The 22,276-nt window shown below is 35.4% G+C and overlaps 1 protein-coding gene across 1 annotated transcript; it reads left to right on the forward strand.

Annotated features, from left to right (window-relative positions):
* The first annotated feature begins 1,645 nt into the window (after window positions 1-1,645).
* Window positions 1,646-10,657, forward strand: LOC130429894 (adhesion G protein-coupled receptor F5-like). Its single transcript, XM_056758737.1, has 18 exons — window positions 1,646-2,162; window positions 2,430-2,546; window positions 2,660-2,698; window positions 2,785-2,970; window positions 3,082-3,182; window positions 4,141-4,205; window positions 4,303-4,448; window positions 5,740-5,943; window positions 6,157-6,375; window positions 6,633-6,776; window positions 6,857-7,044; window positions 7,118-7,288; window positions 7,499-8,869; window positions 8,960-9,129; window positions 10,001-10,042; window positions 10,250-10,309; window positions 10,404-10,449; window positions 10,628-10,657. The coding sequence occupies exons 1-16, from the start codon at window positions 2,150-2,152 to the stop codon at window positions 10,254-10,256; spliced, it is 3,183 nt and encodes a 1,060-aa protein (XP_056614715.1). The 5' UTR covers window positions 1,646-2,149; the 3' UTR covers window positions 10,257-10,309; window positions 10,404-10,449; window positions 10,628-10,657.
* Window positions 10,658-22,276: the final 11,619 nt, after the last annotated feature.

Genomic DNA, 22,276 nt, shown 5'->3' on the forward strand with positions numbered 1-22,276 from the left:
TTGTGCTGAAGAGGTTTTGACTTTTATTTCAAACTCTCCACACATTTGGAGATCTTTTTTCTTTAAAACCAACTCAGCAAAATAAGTCTGCAAAACAATGCACTTTGCAAACCCCTATTTCTAGAGTGCAACATACCGAGGAAGGTAAACACAATTTTGTTAATCAACAGTAATGCAGGGATAATGCGATGATGTATTATGTGCTCGTGCTTTAGTTCTGCCCCCTGCATGCCTTCAGGAGATCATCTGTTTTCGGAAATAATCGTACAGCTGTTTCTGTCTTTTATAAATGTGACAAAACTAAAGACTCTTCGAAAAGACAAAGCATGCAATACTACTCAATAGGTACTCAAGAATAATATAAGATCGAGTGTACATCCGCTTTAATGAGTCATTTAATATAAATTTCAATATTTCAGTGATATCAGTCAGTGTCAGGTTGTGTCACATCTAATCATACAACTCTAAATGGCAGTTGTGCGAAGGAAACATTTACATGTCGACCAAAAGAGCAATATAATTAAAGATAAAGACAAAAGCTGAAGGTAAGTCTGTTGTTTTTCATTCTTTAAATTCTCAGTTGAGAGGGCGGGAGCACATCAGTTGCATGTGATTAAATATATACAATATATAATTCGTAGTTTGGAATTTTTGTTACAATTTTTTTTTTTTAATAAATTTGTTGATACGTTTGTATTTCTCCTAATGGACACAATATTCAACGATTCTTTATACTTTTGTGGTTATATTATTTCTTAATTTTAGTCATTGCAACGGTCACCTTTAATGGATTGATTGTGGATTTGCAAATATTCAACGATAGCTTGTGAACTTTCACAACACTATCCTTAAACATATAACCACAAGAAACAAACTAGGTGACATTTTTATCGTCTTTTGTGGGTGGATCACTGAACAAGGAAACAAAAACCTGAGGCGCTAGCTAGGTTTCACTTAAAGGCTGCTACAAAGACAAGGTAAGAATACCAAAACTCAAGCCTACTGAACAAAAATTACACGGTATAGTATCCTATACACCTTAAACTGATTTCACTTCGAACAGGGCAGGGAAATTATTGTTTTGTACTATTGTTACTATGTATGTACTATAAAAAAGCATATTTTTACATTACTGCCAATTGTGTTTGCTTACATTCATTTTTAGCCCATTTAGATATGTTTGATGTGCATCCTTTAATATTGTTGCAAAGGATCACAGCATGTTCTAAAATTAATATTTTAATATTTTTATTTTACTATTTATTGTAGCTGTCACTTTTAATTAGTAGTTTGTAATATTCACGCTTCCATTTTTTTTAAGTTTGTTGATTGTCAGTATTTCAGCGCTCAGGAGTGTGTTTGTTCAAAGATGTCATAAACAGCTAGCGAGTGCGTGCATAAACTCTTTTTGTATTATAATAATGGATGTTTACTTACAAACAAAAAGGTTAATGCAATACAGAGGACCAACCGTGTAAAAACGAAAACAAGACAAAAAAGGTGCTGTCTGTGCAATATGATGACGTTTTGATCGATATTATATATTATATAATTATATTAGAAATGGTAATAGTTTTACATTTGTCTCTGTTTCTTGGTCAACAAGGTTTGCTTATGTTATACTTTCTCTTTGGTGAAGGTCGAAGAGATCTTTACTTCGCTGTCAAAACAAAATCGTCTCTATGGGCATGTCCACTACACACCTTGTTTCCATGAATCGATTATGGTTTCCTAGCACAACCTTTCAAATCAACACGGAAAGAACTGCTTTTCTATGCATTGTGTGAAGATAAATGACGTACGCAGCGATGTAAAAACTGATTTTCTTTCATAGTTGAAAGGCCACAATCAGCAGCCAAAAAGTTTGATTTGGGTTTCTTTTGGCTATCATTTGGCCAATTAAAAGCAATTTGACATTTTTAGGTAACAAAAATCAACAGGAAATCACATTTAGCTTTGTTATAATTGTTCATTTGTAATTTTTAAAACTTCTGTTTGAAGTAAATGCATATTTGCATATAACAAAGCAGATGTTCTCTGACATGTATTGCAACAGACCTTTTACTTTTTTTCAAGGTAAAAAACACGTTTAAAAGTATCTTGTGCCGAAGAATTTCCATTGAAAGTCCAAGTTCCATACCAGAGAAACATGGCCACTAAAGGTAAAATGCATGAGGAATAACTTTTGTAACTCATTCTGCAGGCTTCTATTATAGGCATGTGGTTAATTTAAAATAATATTTTTTTAAGAAATGTTTTAAGAATGTTCAATTCCAATGAGGTGACAAATCATCTGTATTTTGTAAATTAGACCTTGTGAATAAATACTCCTGCTAAAAAAAAGAGCACATCTGCGTTGTGACAAGATATAAAAAATACATTCAAAACAAACAATTTTACAAACAAATGTTCTTTTTTATCACAAACAGGACAAATATTAAAGTACATTTTAGGATTTATACTGGCTGTCCTGCTGGAAGTATGTGTTGCGGAAAACCTTCAATTCCCAGACGAACAGACACATCATATTGAGAAAAGAGAAGCTGGTCTGATTCATAGTTAAATTCTCTCTCTCTACAAATATACACAGTGTTCTAGTGCAACATTTTATTTTTATTTTAATGATTCATAAAATTGATATATTTACCTTTATTTGCAGTGTCACCAGGATTTACTACACGAATGGCTACAAGTAAAGGTATGTTGCTGTTGAAACATTTCTTTTGACGTTTCTTTTGAATATCATTGCAGTTTTGTATTTTAAATGTTTTGTGCAATATGCAGCAGCACCACCAACAACAACAACAAAGACAACAACAACAATATCACCAACAACATCAACATCAACATCAACAACAACAATAACAACAACAACAACAACAACACCAACACCAACATCAACATCAACATCAACAACACAAACAACAACTAAAGCAACAACAACACATACTACTGCTACACCACCAACAGGTATGTGCTTTAAAAAAACTGACATACACTTTTAACCATTATAAAGTGCAGTGTGATGATGTTAGTCTTAGTATTGAAGATTTTGGGTTTTATTTCTTTATTCATTTACAGTTCTTCAAATGTCAATGAGAATAGATCAAATATTTGACACCAGTCTTACCAATGAAACTGGAACGAAGTACAAATTTTATGTCGATAACATTGAATTCGCAGTGAGTATCACATATTTCATTTAATTAATATATTGATTGTTTGTTTACAGCTGCAGAAAAAAACATTTTCAGAGAAAGCGTCGCGGCTCGTGTTTTCTGTGCAGTTTTAAACGCAATATGTGAATCGCCCCTCAGTCTTTATTCAGACTGATAAGCTCTTTTGCACAACAATCTGCACTTTTTGCTTGTTTCCTGGTTTGCACTCTGTAGTATCTGCCATGTGCCTTGTGCAACTTAATCTATATTTTTTACATGTCTTTATTTGTATGGTTGTATTTTATTTATATTTAATCTGCATTTTTACATTACTGTAAATGTTAGTGTTATCTGAATGCAACAATGGTGTGAGAGTAACGCAATTTCAATACTGTGTACTGTATGTGTGCTGGACATGTGGCAGAATTGACAATAAAGCAGACTTTGACAAAATCAGGAGTTACATTAAGTCATGCAACAGCAATGTGAAAGACTGACAGCATGACAAGATGAAACTGTGATAAAAAGTCATTTTGAACTTTTCCTAAATACATATACAAACATTTGTATTTCTTTAAAGTGAAAAGTCCCTTTTTACTTCGAAGTATTTGAGATGTGAAAAAATGCAGAGCATATTTTCTGTTAACTGTAAATAAATCCAAATAGAAATACGTTTACTGACATTTGGAAGAAATATTCATAGTATTTCTACAGAAAGAAACAAAAATGATTATTTCACCTATAGACACTTGTAAATAGTAAAACAGATTTATTTTATGGTCTCTTATTTTTTTCCGCAGCTGTATGTTTTGATAAAAAACATGCGTCAAAGTGATTTTGAAAATAAGAGATTATATGCATTGAAAAGATACAAATGTGCTCTTTATGTACACATTCTATATTTCACTTTAACTGCATACTCTATTAAAGTATTATGAGTTGCCTCTTATACATTCAACTATCTCCAATGAACTTTTTACAGATTGACACGAGTTACAAGGATCTGTCTACTTACATTAAAGGTTCAGTAAACGTAACTGGCTTCAGGTATGAAAGTCAAGGACTAATACACTCAAAAGGTGTCATTGTCATCTTGAACCCTTGTGTTTGTCCTCTTCATTGTGTTTTTTGTTTCGCTTTATAGGTCTGGTAGCATTATAGCAGACTACACGATCAAAACAGTCAACAACAACAGCATCAGTGTTGATTTATCATCAGCAAACACACAGGTTTCTAAGATTCTCTCAAAAGTGGGAATCCCTGTAGATCCAGACGGTTTTTCGGAGAGAAGTATGAAATCTTAAAACATCACTATCTTCTTAATTCTGTCATATATTTATCTCTTTGTTTGATTGTTTTTATTTTTATATTGCTATTTTCGTGTTTCACAAAGAAGGTGTGAATTTCATGTTGTTTCAAAGATTGCTTATCACAGGCATTTTCTGGCAATCTCATATTAACCATGAGTGCATAAACAGTAGTATTGCATACGTCGTATCTTCAAAGAGTATTTAGTTTGATCAAACTTATAAAAGAAAGATATAGCTGTATGATTAAGAACATGAACTGCTAGAGGTGGGACTAGTGGGGGGAGTGGGATGCAACTACAGCACGACCAAGCAACACATCCTCATATCATCCATTTGTCACTTAGGCTGCGTCCGAAAATTAGTATGAGTCAAGAAACGTATGCCCGAAACCTCATTATTCAAAAAACAGTAAGCAAGAAATACCTGGATCGTTTACTTCTTCCGTAGAGATTCGTGAGTTCTATCCTATGGTTCCACGGGAGCTGATCAACGGTCAATGTCCAAATGAAAAAAATAAAATAAACAAAGTGGAAAACTTTAAGGCGGAGGTCTTTTTTACCTTTAATGCCAATACATTCATTTCTCATGACTAAATTGTTTTTTATCAACGCTCACATGTAGGTTGTTGTTAATATGTCACAGCTCAAAGAGCATACAGGTCACATGACCATAAAACAGGGCGGACTCAGTTTGTCCGAAATGTATTCATACCACACCCCCTCATACTTATAGAGAGTACTGTTTTAACGGCCGATAGGTAACGTTAGGTACTGTGGTGTCCCAGTATGCGATTTCTGATGCTGCTTCTGTTTCACTTACCCTTTCCAGTTCATGTCCGGCATCTTTTAGTGCCGGGACCGCGCCATCCCTCTGTTTCAAACGATCTCCAAACCAGCGTTATATCCACCGTTTATAATAGTAGAAGTAGGGGATTTTGGATGCAGGGCAGATCTCCCTCTACGGTTGGCTCGTGGGCAGGCTCTTTCGCCTTCGCCTTCGCCTTCGCCTTGCCATGCTTTTAATGCATAAAAGGAATAGGATCCCTTTGACTGGACTGGGATCCAGAATTAAAAAAAAATCTTTTCTTGAACAATTTGGAGTAAAGAAGTACAACATCATACGTCCAAATCATTTTTTGATCATGAGAAGAAAGTATGTTTAACACTGTAAATAAGTGAGAATGCGTGACATAGCATGATAGCTCCGCTTTATCAACATGAAAATTACATGTGTAAGAAAGGTGAAATGTGCTGTATTGCTTGTACTTTCAGACGAAACAAAAATGACCACCAAAGATAAATATTATCCTCAGCAAAGTATGGAACTAAGGTGTTCTTATCCAAAATCTGTTCTTGGAAGAATTACATGGTTAGTAAAGAAAAAAGATCCTGAAGAAAACAGTGCAAAATACACCATTACAAATAATGGTAGCGGAAGCACTCTCTTAGTGAAAGATGTTAGTGAAAATGATATTGGTGAGTGACCCGATTTATTTTTGTCTGTCAGTTTTTCATGACAAAGCAACTTAATATTCTGCTCAAAGAAGTTACTAAAATTGTTTGATAAATTTATGAAGTTATGATACATCTGTGATATTTTTATGATCATAATTGCGTAAAATTTCTGAAAATTATTGACTTGTGGAGTAATAAATGTATTATCTGTATATCTACTATATCTTCCTACAGGTATATACTCGTGTATCATACAAAGAAGCACGATACAAATACCTTATGTTCAGTGGCAAAAAATTGTTATTGAACAACGTCCCAATATCATAGTGGATAAAACTGAAATAAGGTTGCCATGTACAGATCAAGATCAGACTGTCACATTAAGATGTTGTGCTCAACACTACTCAATTGAGTGGGATCGGATTCCTTTTGGGGGTGAATTGACAAAACCAGGTTGGGCATAAAAATAGACATTACACACATTCTAAAAGTTATGGAATACAGTTGTTAGTTAACATGTAAAAATTTGTGAAAGTACAAATTGTAAAAAGTAAACACTTTAAAAATGAGGTCAGTAAGTCAGTAATACATAAATATATAATTATTGCATTGAGTAAATAGAAGAAAGTTAGCTGTGGTTAATATGGTACATTGCCCCATTTTTTCTGTAGATGTTATTCAGGATGTATTTACCTTACATGTGTTTTCAGAGCCTGACTGTATCACATTACAGCATAAAATCTTGAGCACAAGTTGTGAATCTAATGAAATTGCAACATGTCGTCTAAAGAACATGAAAGAATTAGAAATGTTTGAGTATTACAAGAAAATAATCCATGTTCAGACAGTCAGAGGTAAGCCTTAAAAATGATAAAGTGATATTTTGGCTTAGGTCTTTTTACGTTAACCTTTATCAATTGTTTTAAAATTCTAGATTTTGACTGTAAAAATCAATCGCTTGGAGTTGGAAAATTAGGTGACTTTGTAACAGGTCCCTGTGTTAAAGGCCTGGAAGGCCACATAACTTATCAATGTGAACAGGCAAATTCTACCTTTGCTTGGAAACCTACACAGAGTGAATGTGTAGTTGAATCTATCAAAGACCTTGAAAGGAAAGCTAAGGTAAATAAACGTTGTAATAAAAAAAAAACAGTAAGTGAAAGGGACGTAATATTTCTACACTTTTATAATGCAGTTCTTGTCTGAAGAAGAGATTCCAGGTTTTATGTCAACCCTCAGTAAAGCTGCAGAGCAGAATAAGGTTGAGATCACACAATCTGCTCCAACTGTCCGAACAATAGTTGAGATGCTATTCAAAATTGCAGAAATCTCACAAACTTTTAACATTAATGTCCCTGTGATAAAGGTATGTATATTCAGTTTTTGATGCAAATATATCACACTGCGTATTATTTTACATCTATGCTTGTTTCCATTATCTGGTACCTCCCGTATACATAATTGATTTTCTCATAAAACAGTCTCCCTTGAAGTAATAATTGTATTACATAGCATTTCATTTGTTTGTTTGTTTCTTTAGTTTTTTGTATTAATCATGATTTTTCTTTTATTTCAGGATTTTCTTAAAACAGTGATTTTAATTGTAGCAGATGAATCTAAAAACACTTGGGCAGAATTAAAGAATGGTCAGAAAACAGAAAACAGAGGCACTGAACTTTTACAAGAAATTGCGAAAATAAGTGATCGTCTCTCAAATGACAATTTTATGTTCAATGAAGGGTCCATTCAGTTGAATAGAACAACAATTAAAAGCTCATTCATCGGAACGTCTCTACTACCAAACTCAACTACTCAGATGGTGATACCAAATGTTGTTAAATCAGCCCTTACAATAACCATTATTGTTTTCACAAAGCTTGACTATGTTCTGCCTACTCGCACTAATACTATTAATGACAACAAAACATCAGAAAACCGCATTAATGGAGACGTGGTTGTGATTAAGGCAAAGGTTTATAATACCATTAACAACATTTTGCTTACTTTTGACAAGACAAATACATCATTAGGAAATCCCCAGTGTGTTTTTTGGAACTTTGATCTCGACCGATGGGATTCAACTGGATGTAAGGTCAAGATCTCAGGAAATGAAGCGGACAAGGTCACATGTGAATGCACTCACAGAACTTCTTTTTCAATCCTGTTTTCACCAGTTGCAAATGAAGACCCTTTTGAACATGCAGACTTAGCCTATATAACATACATCGGAGTAGGTATTTCTATAGCCTGCTTGGTTTTTTGCCTTTTTCTTGAGATGTGTGCATGGAGATTGATGACAAGAAATAGCACGTATTACATGCGACATGTCTCCATAGTCAACATTGCTGTGTCTCTCCTAATTACTGATATCTGTTTCATCATTGGAGCTGCGATTGCAGATCAAGACATAACACAAGATCAGATGATCTCCGTGGCTCAATGCAGTCCAGTGGTTTTCTTCATGCATTTTTTTTATTTGGCTCTTTTCTTCTGGATGTTCTTTTCAGCACTTTTGCTTCTTCACCGCATTGTCACGGCCCTTTCTCAAATGTCAAGGACTAAAATGATGATCATTGCCTTCACAATTGGTTATGGTGCACCTTTGCTCATAGCACTTATAACTGTTGCATCCACAGCTGGAGCTGAAAACTATGTTTTAAAAAAAAATGCATGCTGGCTGAATTGGACTGAATCTAAGGCCCTGCTGGCATTTGTGATTCCAGCTCTGACTATTTTTGCCTTTATGTGTGTGGTCTTGTGCAAGATTTTAAGGAGAAGGGTTGGTGCTACATCCCAACCAGATGAAAGGGATGTTCTTGTTGCCACTGTCCGATTTGTGGCCACTCTAACTCCTATCTTTTGCCTAACATGGGGATTCGGGATTGGAACAATGGTGTCACCTGACTTTGTTATTCATGTGGTTTTTTCCGCACTTAATTCACTGCAGGTACCACATTTTTGTTTTATGTTTGTTTATTTATGCATTGTTATTTATTTATTTAACAACCACACATCTAGGACTATTTTGTGATATTAGGGGCTATGTCCACCGTGGCGCATTTACGTGGCTGAAAACGGAGGAGCTCGGCTGAAAACGGCCGCTGCAGGCGCAGTGTTGTCCCCAAAGTTGAACATTTTTCAACTCTGGGTGCTCGGTCTAACGCCGGCGCTTATCGTGGGAAAACGCATAGCACCAGGGCTGAGCGGGTAAAAAAAAGTTCACTGATGGCTTTTTTTAAAAGCACGGCGTTACAGTTGAAAACAATTGAAAAAACACCTCGGCGGACACATGCCTTTAGATTGCTAATTTCGGCTATTTTACACATAACTTAATAACTAATAAAATATGGGGCCAGATTTACTAAACAGAGTAAATTAGCGTGAGAGTGCAATTTCAAACAAGCCCCAATGGGAGGGGAATTACTATCAGTGATTTACTGTAGTTGTTTCACAAAAAACTCAGGAATGATTTCTCATTCCCATAATGAATAACCCAAACTACCCAGAGCAGCACATATTAGCACTGGGTTTGAGACATGCTTTTTGGGGCCTTAAATAGTCACAAATACCAGTACAATGACGAGCACAAACCTTAGTAAATCGTGCTGCGTGATTCATTTAAAATTACTTTTTATTTAAATACTCTCCTCTCACAAGGTTAGCATCTGAAGAGGAATCTCCGACAAATGCACTTTCAATACGACCAGTCGCAGAAACCGCTGTGTCCCCGCCTTTTCGGCTTTAAGTTTCACTGTGTGTCTTTAAATACAGACAGTATTTTCTTTAAAGGCAAAAGTGACTTTTGCCAATCGCAAGAAATGAGTAAATCTGGCCGTAAATTATGTATGTGAAAATAAAATTGAAACAGGAAGTTTTTCTGAAGTTTTATATACTTATTTACTATTTCAAAATGGTCTATAGTGTATGTCACATAAAACAATTACTTGTATTTATACTTTTGACTTGATCATTTATAACTACTGGTGAGAGTTTTGCTTTTTCGTTACTTTAATCTCATGCACTTGGTGTGAAATTATTACATTCTTGTGTGTTTTGTTTGTGTTGTTTCTTTTAATAGGGATTGTTTGTTTTGGTGTTTGGGACACTTTCTGACAGCAAGGTATTTATTCTGTTTATTTGTGGGTTTTAACAGATTGTGATTCTAGATATTCGTGTACATGCAATATATCAACATAACATGCCGTATAATAACCTGTTCTATCATTGTATAAAGCTATTAATTCTTAAAAACCAAAAAATAGAAAGCTGAAATTGCTGATATTTCTAATGTTCCACAATATATAAATTCTTAATGTATTTTTTGCAGGTCCTAGAGTCACTGCCAGGAAAGCTTATACTGTACAACTTTGGTTCCGGTCGTACCAGGGTAAGTGACATTATAAAACGCACTATCTATGATTTCTTGCTCAACACTATCATTCTGTGATCTTTATCTTGACTCTAACATCTCTGTATTGTAGCGAAATAATCCACTGGCATCAACCACTAGTCGCTTACAAAGGATGAGTAAGTTTGTTTGCAAGTGCTTGTGTGTGAAAAAATTATATGCAGATATAAATGTGAGGTTATAGGATAAAGGTATTATGTTATAATGACTTGCTATAAGAAACATTATTGGTAAATGTATTAAATGTACTGAACATGTGAAGATAACATGATAGAAGTAATGTTCATCTGTTTTCAGATGTGGCCAATACATCTGGAACCCGAAGTCTCTCAACAGCTTCATCTTCTAGCAGTTCTAGGTAGCAGTTGTGGCCAAAAGGTTGGAGAGCTGCACTCGTAAACTGAAGGTCTTAGGCTTTATTCTCAATGCTGGCAGGAACAAATAAGGTGACAAAGTAGGCTATGAGTGAACATATTTTACCATCACATCGATTCACCTTACTGCAGGAATATTCATTGATGCTATGCAAGTGTGATTTATATTGTCTTCAACCATAGAAAAAATATTGCAATATTGGAATTTAGGGTAGAATTATCCAAAACATGTCATTAAAAGCAATTTGTAAACTAGACTTTTAATGCCAACATTCAAATCATATTTGAGTTGAAATTTGAAGCCTCCAATCGTTAAGACCATAGTGACAAGTTGTCACTGACAACCTTGTTCAAGTTTACGTGAGCTTTAGTGTCATGGTGCTATGGGACAAAGAAGGGAACAAAATGTTGTCACGCAATGTTTAACTTTATATTTGTTATAAATTTAACCTTCACTTGCACATATCCAATGTATTGCTAAAGTAAAATACATTTTTAACTTAATCTATGTATATTAACTGGGTTTTCTGAATATGTGACCTCAATGCACATATACTGAACATGCATCGAGTACCGTTAACTTTATGTGCAAGTTTGCTTTAATCACATCTTCTTTTTTTCATATTGTTTTCTTGAAATTCATTGTGACTGCACTAATTTGTAATTCTGTTGATTAAAAGGACTAAACACATCCTGGTTTTACTTTATTATGCTTGGATTATCAAAATAAATATAGGTGATGTAAAGTCATTTTTATTCTGGGTGTAACACAACATAAAATCATAGATGGTATGGACTTCTAAAGCCATGCAACAGCTTTCTTTAAGGAACAGACAGACCCAGTACAGAAGTGCCTATATGCTGTCATTGTTTACGTGTCTTGTATATCATGTCTGTGTATATGTATAATGTACAGACAGCTGGTTGTCTGCTGTGGGTCTACTTACGTTTTTTGTGAAAGTTTTGTATAAACTTGGTTCATTTGTTTAATATACGGGATTCTTAAAATATGTTAGTGTCTTAACGACATTAACCAATAAAATCTGATTTTTTTTCAGAAATCCGAAAGACACCCCTTAGAGGTCTAAGCATGATATAGGTTGTAGGAGTGATTGCAGGGCTTTTTTCTTTAATAGGCCATCCATGTTTTTTATTTTTTGCAGACTAAGCCAAGGAATTTGATTTAGTTATTGCTTTCAATATCCCAGTAACTGGATCTTCAGAGTTGTCACAAGGCTCACATGTATTCTGAAAAAATACATGTGACTGGAATACATCAATGTGGATTTTTTTGTGGTTTTATTTCACATAACCCTTGATGTGAATTTTAAATTGTTAAAGCTTTAAGTGATTCTTAATGTTCTCACATGTTTATTTAAAGACTGTATTTTTAATTTCCCCAAATACATTACAAATATTAAAGCATACTTCAGGGCTTACAGTCGCTGTCCTGCTTAATCATGTGTGTAGGGTTGTAGCAAATGATTTCCCAGAAGAAGTAAAAAAGCTTAACAGGTGAATGATTTATACGACCATTAAATGTGTGTGAGTGTGTGCATGTACTGAACACAGTACATATAAATGTTTGGACTTTGAAAGAGGATTAATATTTTAATTATTTATTTTCAGTTCAGCAACTTTAGTTACGCAGTTACACATCGCTGTAAATAATATTATGTTTGGAGGTCCATCATGTATGATTTTCGCATTAAATGTGAACTACTGCAATCATATATATTTTGTTCGCATCTGCTCATGCCTATTATCCTAAATGTTGCCAAAAATAATAATCTAGAGTAATTTTTTATAATTTTTTATCCACTGTAACATCCCTCCTTATTGCCTTCATTGGTTTCATTCAGCACCCATTCACAGCATCTTCAAGCTATGCATTTGTTTTTGTTTTATGGCATAGCACCAACAAAAAAACTGGACAGTTTCACTATTTGGTGGTAAACTTTGATTGTTGACCAGGGGTAAGTTACAATGGAATCTTCCATTATTGTGCCGGGCCGTTGAAAAACAGAGTTCTTTTTGTGAGTGAATGCTTCTAAATTCATCAAAACATACCAATGTCAAATTATGTTAAGAATGTTATGAATTCTGGAAATTCCTTGTCTTTAGTTTGTTTTTTTCCGTTTGGTTTTTGTTTTGCAGGAGTTTGGTTGATGATGTGATTAGTGAGAGTGGTTCAACGTGTTCAGTTTATTAAGTTAGTCAAATTCATTATTTTTTGACGCTATCCTACGTGGCTTCCTTCTTTGGCTTAGAGCTGGTGTTCTGTCAAATTGTCCTACCCTGATTTTCCTACTGCAGGGCAAAATTTTATATAATTTAAACCATTGACAAAATAAACTGGTAGGATGATTTTACAATGCAAAATCCCCTGTAAGATAGTCATACCCTCTTTAAAATAAGCACATAAAATAATTTCACACCGTATACCCTGCAGATTATCCTACTGGCATTAAATAATCATGTAGGATTAATTTACAGCGCAATACCCTTTCAAATTGTACTAGAAGTATTTAATGCATATGGAGAATGATTTAACAAATGAAATACACTATAACACATCAATGTAAAATAAAAAGGTAGGATTATTTTATAGCGCAAAAAAATGACGTAACATTGATTTCCTCATGGTTGGTATAGTCTGATGAACTGTCTAATTTAAAGTATTAAAAAAAGTAGTAATTAAATCAGCAGTAAGTTACTGGCAAACCTGCTGCAAAACCTACAGCAACGTTTTACAGTTTAGGATGAAATTCATAGTGACAATTCACATAGAAAAGCACAAGAAATGTACCATCTAACCACAAAGGACACTGAAAATGAACAAGACAAACAATTATAGCCAGTAAGATGTTTTATTTTGAAATTTATACAGGGGGAGGGAAAACATTTTATATAAGGAGCTGTATTTATAGAAAATAATTGAACCACACACAGACACAGAAAAGGCAATTTTATTTAGAAAAACAATATTTAAACTAAAACAATAAGCAATTTTACAGAGATTTATTGTATCAATTAACCTGCGAATGTGTTTGGGCTTCAACGCAATGTTTAGAACAAGCAGTGGCGTAGCCAGAGGGGTGTCCTGGGTCCTGGACGACAAATTTCAAAATAAAAGTGGTTTCGGACTCTCTCATTTGTAAGTGTTTTAACGGTTGCAAGTGATGTTGGTAGGGCAACGAGATAAAGGGTTACTATTCAGTTTCTACAATGTTAAGCTTGATTTCTAGGCCGTTGATTAGGTATTTTGGGGGTTATAAAAGTGTTGCTATGCAGTTTGTGTGGCGTTTTGGGTAGTTCCTAGGGCGTTGCTAAGGCATTCTGGTGGTTGGTTTTGACCTAGTGGGCCAGTTGTGGCCTAGTGGTTAAAGAGACAGACTCATATGGGTCATATAACTGACAAATAGGTAATTTTTCATACACCATATCAGGACTTTCTGATGTGGAGTTTTTGCAATAAAAGTCCCCTCAATATCCTATAGAGACTGTTTTTTTCTCTAAATTCAGAAAGGGATTAAAAATAAACTACCTGTTTCTAGAAAATGATTTCACCTCAGAATCATAGAACACCATCTCAGATTGACACTCAAACAATATCAGGACATTCTGATGTGGAGTTTTTTAATAAAAGTCCCCTCAATATCCTATATAGACTGTTTTTTCTGTATGTTCAGATAGGGATTAAAAATAAACTACCTTTTTCTAGAAAATGATTTCACCTCAGAATCATAGAACACCATCTCAGATTGACACTCAAACAATATCAGGACATTCTGATGTGGAGTTTTTTAATAAAAGTCCCCTCAATATCCTATATAGACTGTTTTTTCTGTATGTTCAGATAGGGATTAAAAATAAACTACCTTTTTCTTGAAAATGTTTTCACCTCAGAATCATAGAACACCATCTCTGATTGGCACTCAAACAATATCAGGACTTTCTGATCTGGAGTTTTTTATTTAAATGCAATATAAATGTCTCATATAGGCTTTCTTCCACATTATCAGTTGGGAAAGGGAAACTTTATGTTCCTAGAAAGTAATTCCTTGAGAAATCGAAAAATTTAGTTTGTGTTTTTATTCACTGCTGGATTCCTTAACTCCACCTCACTTCAATTATATCCTTCTTGGTGATGCTTATACAGATACATTATTTAAAAATAATGACTAAGTTTTGACAAAGATTTTATTTTTTTACTGTCTATTAATTATTCTGATTTTTCAAAATTATTATGAGATGGTAAAAAGTTTAACCATCTGTCATTTGTTTTTGTTTTCTTAGTGTACAGTTGTGGCCAAAAGTTTTGAGAATTACAAAAATATTTGTTTTCAAAAAGTTTGCTACTAAACTGCTTTTAGATCTTGGTTTCAGTTGTTTCTGTGATGTACTGAAATAGAATTACAAGCACTTCATATGTTTCAAAGGCTTTTATCGACAATTACATGACATTTATGCAAGAGTCAGTATTTGCAGTATTGGCCCTTCTTTTTCAGGACCTCTGCAATTCGACTGGGCATGCTCTCAATCAACTTCTGGGCCAAATCCTGACTGATAGCAACCCATTCTTTCATAATAACTTCTTGGAGTTTGTCAGAATTAGTGGGTTTTTATTTGTCCACCCGGCTCTTGAGGATTGACCACAAATTCTCAATGGGATTAAGATCTGGGGAGTTTCCAGGCCATGGACGGAAAATTTCAACATTCTGGTCGCCATGCCACTTAGTTATCACTTTTGCCTTATGGCACAGTGTTCCATCGTGCTGGAAAATGCATTGTTCTTCACCAAACTGTTGTTGGATTGTTGGAAGACATTGCTGTTGGAGGGTGTTTTGGTACCATTCTTTATTCATGGCTGTGTTTTTGGGCAGAATTGTGAGTGAGCCCACTCCCTTGGATGAGAAGCAACCCCACACATGACTGGTGTTAGGATGCTTTACTGTTGGCATGACACAGGACTGATGGTATCGCTCACCTTTTCTTCTCCGGACAAGCCTTTTTCCAGATGCCCCAAACAATCGGAAAGGGGCTTCATCGGAGAATATGACTTTGCCCCAGTCCTCAGCAGTCCATTCACTATACTTTCTGCAGAAGATCAATCTGTCCCTGATGTTTTTTTTGGAGAGAAGTGGCTTCTTTGCTGCCCTTCTTGACACCAGGCCATCTTCCGAAAGTCTTCGCCACACTGTGCGTGCAGATGCGCTCACACCTGCCTGCTGCCATTCCTGAACAAGCTCTACACTGGTGGCACTCTGATCCCTCAGCTAAATCCTCTTTAGGAGATGATCCTGGCGCTTGCTGGACTTTCGTGAACACCCTGAAGCCTTCTTTACAAGAATTGAACCTCTTTCCTTGAAGTTCTTGATGAACCTATAAATTGTTGATTTAGGTGCAATCTTAGTAGCCACAATATCCTTGCCTGTGAAGCCATTTTTATGCAACGCAATGATGGCTGCACGCGTTTCTTTGCAGGTCACCATGGTTAACAATGGAAGAACAATGATTTCAAGCATCACCCTCCTTTTAACATGTCAAGTCTGACATTCTAACCCAATCAGCCTGACATAATGATCTCCAGCCTTGTGCTTGTCAACATTCTCACCTGAGTTAACAAGATGATTACTGAAATGATCTCAGCAGGTCCTTTAATGACAGCAATGAAATGCAGTGGAAAGGTTTTTTGGGATTAGTTAATTTTCATGGCAAAGAAGGACTATTCAATTCATCTGATCACTCTTCATAACATTCTGGAGTATATGCAAGTTGCTATTATTAAAACTTAAGCAGCAACTTTTCCAATTTCCAATTTGATTTATGTTATTCTCAAAACTTGGCTATATGAATGTACATCTTATTACTATGTTTTAGAAATGATTCTGATTTACAAATTAAAGTCAATTTACCTATTTATTTCTTTGTTCTAAATATCAATTTCAATAAGCATGTACCTAAAAATAAGAAGTGAGTGCCATAGGAAAACAGAGTGGCACAAAATAAAATGGAAAATAAAATGGAAAATGGAGATGAGTGCTGACCCTTCCAACCCAGCAGGATGCCAGTAGCTGTGGCGTCATTGTCACCATGGTAGGTGAAGTAATGCAAAGTAATATGTGAAATATAATTACATTTTACAAGTTGTTTTGCTAATAGATGTTGTCTCTACATTACGTGGATTTTTTTATTTTAACTTGGTTTTGCCTGTGGATTATTCTACATTATACAAATGAACATTTGGAATGGTCTCTTAGTTTTTTCCGCAGCAGTATGAATTGAATGTTGGTGCTTGTTTAGATTGCAAGGGAAGTGATGAAGGCCTTTCCAGCTGTCCCAGTCATAAGCTTTGGGACTTCCGAAAAAGAAATGGCAATTGAAAGAGGAGTAATGGGTGCCCAGATACTGGAATCAGGGTTTGTTAAGGAAGTGATTGTATGTACTATGGTGTAATGATAACCAAATGCAGCTTTGTCAGCAATACACTCATTACAAATAAAGTGCTTTAAAGGTTGTTCACAGCGATACAATAAAATAACCATTTGTTGTTCCCCAAAGAACCATTCAGTTAAAGGTTCTTCAAGAACAATCTGTTTCTTACTTTTTATAATCTGAGAAACCTAGTTTCGACACAAAGAACGTTTTGTGAAACCAGAAGGTTATTCTATGACATTTAATTATCTTTTGAAGCACCTGTTTTTTAAAGAGTGTATCCTAAAGTAGCTTTAACAAAACATTTTGAGGGAAATTTCTATCAGCTTGATTGTTGAAGAAAATCATTTTTAACTAATCTTAAGACAAAACATCTATTCATTATGATCACCTTACTATCTAGTAAAATTAACTTAAATAAGAAAGATTTCAAGAATGTCAAAATTTAGAGCAAATTACATACCGGACAACACAATATGTTGTGGGCTAGGCTAATCAATATGTCCAGGTTAGCAAAGGCAATCGAACATTAAAAACAGTAAATAAATCTCAGGAAATCAAAGAGAGTAATAATTAACAACAATACAATTTATTTTGACCATTTTTGGCTAAATTCTTCTACACATTGTTTAGTATAATATCTCTATTAGCACTGAAGGTTGTCTGGTAAAAGTTACAGACAGCTTCTGCCTCAAACACAAAGGGGTCTTATAATCATTACTATGTCAGAGTCTAATATCTTGAATTTATAATTGAACTGTAAGGTGGTGAAAACATGTTAAAAAAGAAGAACCACCAACCACCCACTGGCCCAATGACGGAGTCCAAGTGGCATGGTGAAGGCATGCGCACGTTCTGTCTTTCCAGCACTCTGGGTTGTTACAGTTAACGTTATTTTAACATTGCTTAATTTATCTGACTCCCAAAGATAAAAAGAAACCTCGTTGAATTATATTATTTGTATTTGATTATTATGCGTGGTAATAATCCTGCAATTTTGGTCAATGTGAAGATTATATATAAGATATGGTATTTGTCAAATCCAGTTCATGGGTGAGCTTTGAATTGCTCTGAGTTCAGTTGGAGAGAAAGAGGAGAGGGGGAGAAGAGAACAGATGTAAAGGTGTGAGTTGGCAATCATCAGTCATTGTTGTATGCTGTCTGAGATTGAGATGCAAACTCTGTGGGGAGTTCATTGGATGAAGTTCTGTGTTTCCCGGGATGTGGTGCCCTTTTGGTGTGGACACCTTAGCCCCAGCCTTACAGAACCAAAAGCATAGTACTGTATAAAAAAGCATAATACTGTATAAAAATCGAAGATGTGATTATAGGGTAATGCATGCCTTTGCCTGGACAAAATCAAGAAGCCTTTATGCAGTCTGTGAAGGCCACAGAAATAGCAAATATATGAACAACATGTATCACAAACACAATTACAGTTGTGAAGATCGCTTTTTCTTAAAAAAAGGTAGTTGTTAAATAAATGACACAGTAAATTATCTATGAGGTAAGTGAAGCAGGGTAGAAGGTAAATGGGAGTGTTGAAAAAAGGGGAGTAGTTTTAAAGCTGCAGTGATAAACCCAGATAATTGTATTAACTCATGGCTGGAGATATTAATTATGCCATGAGAAGCAAAAATCAATTACAGATATTAGAAGAGATTGAAGTTAACGGAAATTATTGGACTCTTGAATTGGACTCCTAATGTTAATGTAAAAGTACACAATACAAAATAAATCTTAAACGTGTAGTTCATAAAAGGTACTTTTATAATGGACTTACTATGTTATTTTAAACCTTTATGACATTTTTTCTTATGCAGAACCAAAAAACAGACATTTTGAAGAACATTTGCTATTAAAATAATACAATGGCCTCCAAATCTGAGGCCATGGTTCTCAGTCGGAAAAGGGTGGCTTGCTCACTTCAGGTAGGTGGAGAGTTCCTGCCTCAAGTGGAGGAGTTCAAGTATCTGGGGGTCTTGTTCACGAGAGAGGGAAGGATGGAACGGGAGATTGACAGACGGATCGGTGCAGCTTCTGCAGTAATGCTGTCGCTGTACCGGTCTGTCGTGGTGAAGAAGGAGCTGAGCCGCAAGGCGAAGCTCTCGATTTACCGGTAAATCTACGTTCCTACTCTCACCTATGGTCATGAGCTGTGGGTCATGACCGAAAGGACAAGATCCCGGATACAGGCGGCCGAAATGAGCTTTCTCCGCAGGGTGTCTGGACGATCCCATAGAGATAGGGTGAGAAGCTCAGTCACTCGGGAGGAGCTCAGAGTAGATCTGCTGCTCCTCCACATCAAGAGGGGCCAGCTGAGGTGGCTCGGACATCTTTTCCGGATGCCCCCTGGACGCCTTCCCGGGAAGGTGGAGGCTGGAGGGACTATGTCTCCCGGCTGGCCTGGGAACGCCTCGGTGTCCCCCCGGAAGAGCTGGAGGACGTGTCTAGGGAGGGGGAAGTCTGGGCATCTCTGCTTAGACTGCTGCCCCCCGTGACCCGGCCCCGGATAAGCGGAAGAAAATGGATGGATGGATGGCATTAGAGTTTCTTTGATTATTTCTACTGTTTTAGCAGTGCGTTTATTTTAATAGTTTTAGTTTGTTATTACCTCATTCAGGTGTTCGAGTGAATGAATGACGACAGCCCCATATATTGGCTGGAAAAAGTACTGTTTAACAATCCAACACACAAATCGTCTAGCTATGTGTCAAATAAGTTGTAATCTACCACTGAGGGTGGCATGTCAAAATCTCACACCTAGTGAGATTTCGGACACATAATAAGGACTTCCCTTAATATTAGTTAGGATTAGTTTTCAAAGATAAAATGAGTCTTTAATGATATGAACCAACCAGCATCCCCTGTATATGATCAGAGTAGACATGCCAGTAGATGGCGCAATTTTCCATCAGCTATACCTAGATTCCTAGATCTGATACTCTGTCTATTATGTTAGCTTTTTTTTACTTTCATGTCTGTATCTCAGACATAAATCAATACATTTTAGCTGTTCATTGAAAGTTAAAATAAAAACACTGTTATTATTTTGAAGGTCTTTTGTTTTGGGATTTGTCTTTGTGCAAACAGTTCTTAAATCCTTTGTCTGTAAATCATCTTTAACATGTATTTTTCTTTTATGATATTTTTGAGAGTGTTGGTGTGTGATTTAGTGTCACAGCAGTGCATGTATATTACATTCTTAAAAGACATTATGAGCATTTCAAAACCCTCAAGAGCTTTCCTCTAAGTGGAAAACTAAGCATCAACCATGGGCTGGGCGTTCACAGTGTAATTTCTCGTGGTCGGGAGGTTGTAAGCCCCACATCACAAGTTATGAAAAATTATACATGATAGTACATGATGACAGTAATCTCATGTTTAGATAAACTATCCCTTTAAGAGACAACTATTCTCCGCCAAAGATGATTTTTACAGCAATCTGTGTTTCCGCTTTTAAGCAGTATAATATTACAGCATATTCGGATCAGAAAACAGTAAATACTTGTTCTTAAAAATGCCTCTAATTTCTAACCCTCATGTGAGATATTGCTCAACCACGAGACAGATACACAGATGAAAGCTAATGCAGGCAGGAGACAAGATGAAGTATCAACTGAATTAGACGTTAGGTTTATTGAACAATCTTATTTAATATCTAATTTACACTGTCTGTCTAAAATCTAATTTAGTGGGTGTTATTTTACAGTATCTCTTGTGCTGTTGAACACTTAGAGACAGTTTGTTTACTTGTGAAGACGAGACAACACCCAACATGAGATTAAAAAAGTGTTGAAAAATAAAAATAACTAAACGTTTTTTTGCAATGAAGTGAATGAAGCAAACACAGTACATACATGATGAATAATAATGACATTTATGATTATGAAATAATTTAAAGATAACACAAGTCAGGAGGCTCAAAAATAAATTCCACTATCTGAGTTTTTAGTTTTGTTATTCATTGCTTTAATTCCATAACTGTATTTATTATTTCAGACATGAAGAGACATTGATCTGTCTTAGTTCCTGTGATCTGATGGTTTTGCAGGATGTGGTTTGTTGGTGAAAAGTTGGGAGCGGCTAGTTAAGGAGGCCATCAATGTCATGTGGAAAAGTACACCATGTGTGGTAGACTATAGGTCTGAGTGCTTTAGTAATAAGTGCTCTTAAATTCCATTTAAGGTGGATTTGATCCTCTCACATCATACAGGACATCCAGGATGTTAGAGAAGGTATCCATAAGCTCATGTATGATGAACACTTGGGTCAATATATTTAAGTGCTTAAAGCAGCCAGAACATACTACTTACTTGCATGCTAGTAGCTTTCCTGTAACTCAGTGGTAAGAGCATTGCGTTAACAACGCAAGGATATTGCACATACCTATGAATGTAAAGGATAATGCAATGTAAGTCGCTTTGGATAAAAGCATCTGCCAAATGCATAAATGTAATGTAAATGAACTCATCAATTATTAGTGATAGTGCAGCAAAAAAAAAAAGATTTTTAAGATCAACAGATTCCTTGTTCCAATTAAGCACCAAACTGTTCCTCTGATCAGGTGTGTAACAAGTTTCTCAGTTTCTTTATGGAAATAATTAAAAATATTTATCTCAGTCTATCAGTTTGGTCCCCTGCCCATAATTTCTGAAATCCATCCACTGTGCTTTCCTGATGCTGCATTTTCCAGTTTCAAAAAGTAACTTTTGATTTTGGAGGTCATCAACTAGGCTGTGCGTTCACAGTGTAATTTCTCATGGTCAGAAGGTTGTAAGCCCCACATCACAAGTAAGTTACTTGACATGACTGACAATCTGGTAAATTCCGACACAAACACACAATTTTCATATGGTGCAAACATTATGTTAGAGGATGTTTATAAATTGATTGACCATGCTCATGTGTGTGTTTTTTTGTATATATTACTATACTATATTACTGTTTGTATTATCATAAACTATGAACTGTTGTTACAAAACATAAATGTGCTAAAACTGAGGCCTCTCTCTCACACCCAACTAGATATTTTCAAATAACAGAAAAAAATTAACAATTGTGAAAGAACAACACAGAAGAAATAAAACGAATAGGATTACTATGAATAATATTAATATTCGGATTAATAGTG

The sequence above is a fragment of the Triplophysa dalaica genome, chromosome 10 (assembly GCF_015846415.1).
Source record: "Triplophysa dalaica isolate WHDGS20190420 chromosome 10, ASM1584641v1, whole genome shotgun sequence".
Taxonomy (NCBI): Eukaryota; Metazoa; Chordata; class Actinopteri; order Cypriniformes; family Nemacheilidae; genus Triplophysa; species Triplophysa dalaica.